Genomic DNA, 4678 nt, shown 5'->3' with positions numbered 1-4678 from the left:
TACTTTTGTCTTTTCATGCATATGCTTCGGGTCGAGTTGTATAGAAAGCATTAAAGTATGGAAATAACATTTCATATTGACTTAATGATGGTGATGGTTCAGTAGGCGTACTTGTGACCTGGTTTAATTGGAGTGGGTGTGAATATCAAACTTTAGCCTACCCTGTTGTTAAATTCCGACTTTAACGTTACTTTAATAGCAATACAGAATAATTGAGCTTTTTGTCTTAACTAGGCGAACGCGAACTTCTGGTGACCCCCGCACTGTCTCTGCCTCCCCCCCCTGTACACACAGCCTTGAGCTGACCCACTTAATTTAATTCTTGGCCTTCTTGGGTTTATCTATGTTTCCTCAGCTGCAGGAGAACAAGGCGTGCTTCTACCTCCCTTTCTGTGTGCACGTGTTCTAATTAGCTCGGAATCCCTAACACACAATCAGTGATGATTCCTGGCTTTCTGTGGTTATGACTTAGACAAAGGCGCCTCTGCTTCCTTTCACTGCCTTTGCCTTGACGCAAGGTTGCAATTCTGTCATCCTAGCCCTCTCGTTCATTACTTAACAACACCTGGTGTTTTGCAGTTTGGTGCGCTTTGGTGTGTTTCACTCATTAAAAAAAACAAGTAAAAAGATAATATATAAAAATCATCAAATATTATTAATCTCAATTATGGAAGAAGGGTTGGGATACAACAATACGGAGGGACCTCCTGGAGGCGACATTCGTGGATTTTTTTGCGTTGGTTCGAGATGGAGGCAGCTGCTCAAGTCTGGGTCCTGATTTGTAAAAAAAGCCATTTAATCTCGAGGCTGTCTCCTGAAAGCAATATTCGTATTCTGTGGAGGGTTGCTGCTCGGAGTTAACCCGTGTAGAGTGTATACGCGTGCGTAACGTAGTGTAGCTGTTGGTGTACTGGGATCATGGACCCGGTGACCCGAGTTTGATACTCGGCCAACACCCGCAGAGTATTCTTAACCAGTCCTGGGCCTTCCTTTGGTCGACTTGGCCGCCAAATGAAGACTCTGGTTGTGAACTTCACTACTTGGCAGACAAAGGCGGGCGCAGTGCTGGCCCAACCACCTCGTGTGGTGTGCTGGCCTTGAATGGATTATCTCCAAGTCTAAAGGTGTCATGCGGGTGATTTTTTTTCTTTTGCGTTATCGTTGTGTAATGTACGTGTTCATTTGAAAGAATCTCGTGATGCCTTCATCTGCCGCCGCCATGGAGGATCTGAGCGCTGTCATGGACATCTTCGTGCGCGAGTTCTGCGCCAGCTGTGAAGGAGGCGCGGGGAGCATCTCCATGAGGAAGCACGCGCTGCAGAAACTGCTCGTGAAGCACATGCGGCCCTACCTGGCGGTGGGTTTCCTGCGGGCTCCACGCGACAGCACCGCGCACACGTTTTTCGAGCCGTGCGCGTCACCGACTGCGTCTCTTCCCACATCCGCTTGGCTCTGAGATCGCCCACTGGGGAGTCCCACGGCCTGCAGCCGCGAAGGCTCGAGGCGGCGCTCGGGTGCATGATTGAACGACTGAGCGCGCGTAGCCACTGCTAGGGGTTGATTTGTGACCTGGGCTTTTAATGGCCACCATAGCATCTTGGTTGGTATTGATGCAGCACTGAGCAAAGGGATTTGTGCATTTCCTGTAACAAACTCTTCCCGTTATCACGCCTACAGGGTGCCTGTGACCCGGATGAAGTGCGCAAGATCATGGGGGATCTTCACGAGAACCAAGGCGCCAGCGTGGACTTCCAAGCGTTCATGGCCACGTGGACGAGGATCCTCGTGGCCGGCCATGCCCCGTTCCAGGAGCGCGTGTTCCTCACCAGGGGGCCTTATGGCCCGCCCATTAGTGCTGATAAACCGAAATAAATCCCTTTAAAATGTGAGATGAATAATAAAATCGCTTGCAAACTGGTCGGTCCTGTTTTTTGTGACTCGTGCGTGTGACTTGGGAACCAGCGAGCATTGGCTGTGGTTGGCTCTTGGTGCAAATTTGGTTAGCGACAATGGCGGTGGGATTCATGGAACCCCCCTAGGTTTGCTCGGCCCAAAAGGAGCAACGAGCGTGGTACAATCGTTGCATGGTAAGATCATCGGGCTTTGTACTGGTCAAACAGGTCCGTGATATGTGGCACTTCACACCCAATTATTAGCGCCCGGAGAAAGGGCGTATCCATGGAATAAATTTCATTCTTCTATACAAATAACGGTAACCCTTTCGTTTCCAATCTTGATGTATTGGCAGATATTGCAAAGAATATTAGAGCTGCCAGCCTCTCACCTCAGCGGTCGAATTAAGAAGGGTTTTCTACTGGCGTGCAAGGTTCAGTTAATCAAGTTCTGGGAGAGACTAATCATGACGTGACCTTACCCCAGCCCTTGCAAACTATGTAAAAATCCTGACTGACATTAAAAATGTCCTCCATCCTCCGATGGCAAGGAGCTATGCTAGCGTGCAGATAAAGACGTAATATTTGATGGAGAACTCACTTTAACCAAAGTTATTCACAGGGCATTGAAATTCAGTTCCCGAAACTTTTGTGGAATCAAAGGCCGAGGAGTGACCACCTTTCGGAGTTGGGGATGCATTCTAACGTGCGAGGAATTTATGTGAAAACGCAAAGCTGAGATCGTGGCAAACGTTTTTCAGGCATTTTTGGTCGTTATGGGATTGCAGAAACGGGGTTTGATCATACAATCCTTAGATTGATATGGTTGAAACCCATTAATAGGGATGGATGGGAAAAATAAATATATAGACTGTTTCTCAGGAACTACAAATCGCTGCGTCAAGGGAGGCAGCAAATGGATGTGAATTTTGCAGGACGTTATGTGACCTTTGGATCGGATATGCGAACTGGGGGTCGAAATAGCAGCAGAGTAAAGATATAATTTAAGATTTGATATCCACTCAATTGTCTTAAAATTCAGGGTGGATCTCGTCCATTCCTCCTTTAAAGGAGTGAAAACGGACGCAGCGGGGTGTTTACGATGTGGACGATGGTTTGGGATTTGTAACCGCATTTGCAGGCTGCACAACTTTGATGCGGCATTTGTGCATCCGGTGGCCGCATCGCTCATGCCCGGTCCTGTTTCAGAAGATTGTTGACCATTGGTGACGTGAAAGGTTGAACCCGGGAGTATCGACGGTAGGGTCACTGTACGAGATGTTTATATTTGACGTCGGCCGCGGTCCAGACTTGTGCGTCCATTTCTCGCCTTCATTTGTATTTGTGGCAGTGGAGTGAGGCTGCTGCCGTGATCCAGCGGGGGTGGCGTGATTTTAGGCGAACAGGCGGCGCTGGGTTTATGTCCCAATATATCGAAAGGTGCGAGTTGAGATTTATTTTTACTCCCGTGTGGAGATGTTCAGTTGCGTGTCGATAACTCGAGTGTGAGCGCTGTGTCCTCACAGGTGAGCCATATTTTTTCATCGAAAACACGAGGGGGGCGAGCGTGGTAGTCCACAGCCCCAACTGGTTTCCGCAAGTTTATGGATGTTCGTGCGGGTTTTTATCTTGTTGCTCAACTGCTTAATGTGTTGCATGAACATGAGACTTTGAGCACCACTACAAGGTATTTCGGGAGTGGGTCTTGGGTGATGGTTTTACCAGGAAACTCGATCTCCAGCATATTTTTTGCTTCCACGTTTTTGAGATGGAAACCTGAGGATGCTGTCTTGGTTGAGTCGCCCGGAGAAGACAAAAACTGCCAATGTATTGTTGTCGGTGTTCAAGATGTCTTGAGCTGCGTTGAGTGTCGTCGCTTGGCTGGCCAGTGCTAGGTCGTCTGTGTAAATGAACTTGTGGCTTAATGTGGCCGACATGTCGCTGGTGTTAAGATTAAATGGGGCTGGTGCTCATACCGATCACTGTGGTCGGCCATGTTGTGGAGTCCGTGGGCGACTGACCTTGTATCTGAGATGGACGCAACATTGTCGGTCACTAAGCATACTGGCGATGATGCAAACCATTTTTTTCACACTTGATGGTGTTGGCGAGTTTAAAGAGGAGTCCTCAGCGCCACACCGTGTCGTATGCAGAGGACAAGTCTATGAAATCCATAATAGAGGTTTTTGGGTTAGATCGCGTAAATATATAAATGTGTCGTCAAAACCCTCCACCACCCGGCACAGCCAACTAGTAAGGGTTGTCACGTAAACAGAACATGCCAATTCGTCACTCGTACAGCACACCGATGTGTGGGAGAATCAAGCCACAACATTTACAAACTAAATACGACATTTCGCCAGTAATTACAACTAGCTTCATCAGTCGACAGCCAGATTTGTGGAGAAGTATTACTTTTTCGTTCCTTATATAGAGGCGTAGATGTGATCACCACCCTTCTGCGCTCTTGCACAATGTGGGGGGGGGGGGGGGGGGGGGGGGGGGATTACTGAGGCAACGCACATTATGCATGTGCATTCTGCGAGCCCTTTAAACTTGTCTTTCCTGTCGATTGTGTTTATTAAAATAGCCCTACCAACGGTAATCCCTATTGAAGTACGCTGCCCTTTGTAGGCATGCATTTAAATAATGTATTATTTAATGATTCGCTTCCACGCAGCAATACAGTAGCTATCCGAACGGTTAAAGTTATTTTGACTTCCTTCAATTTCGATAGATTCTCTAATTAGTATTGGCCAGTAGTAGCTAGTTTTGCACGTAAACTT

At 47.7% G+C, this 4678-nt stretch overlaps 1 protein-coding gene across 1 annotated transcript; it reads left to right on the top strand.

The window, feature by feature from the left end:
* The first annotated feature begins 1195 nt into the window (after positions 1 to 1195).
* LOC133354001 (protein S100-A1-like) lies at positions 1196 to 1872 on the top strand. The gene is made up of 2 exons (XM_061570563.1): positions 1196 to 1357; positions 1678 to 1872. The coding sequence occupies exons 1-2, from the start codon at positions 1199 to 1201 to the stop codon at positions 1870 to 1872; spliced, it is 354 nt and encodes a 117-aa protein (XP_061426547.1). The 5' UTR covers positions 1196 to 1198.
* The last annotated feature ends 2806 nt before the right edge of the window (positions 1873 to 4678 follow it).

This window comes from Lethenteron reissneri, chromosome 45 (genome assembly GCF_015708825.2).
Source record: "Lethenteron reissneri isolate LAM-NWPU_2019-01 chromosome 45, ASM1570882v1, whole genome shotgun sequence".
NCBI classification, from domain to species: Eukaryota; Metazoa; Chordata; class Hyperoartia; order Petromyzontiformes; family Petromyzontidae; genus Lethenteron; species Lethenteron reissneri.
Note: the sequence above shows the minus strand (reverse complement) of the source record. Positions and strands in the feature narration are given on the sequence as shown.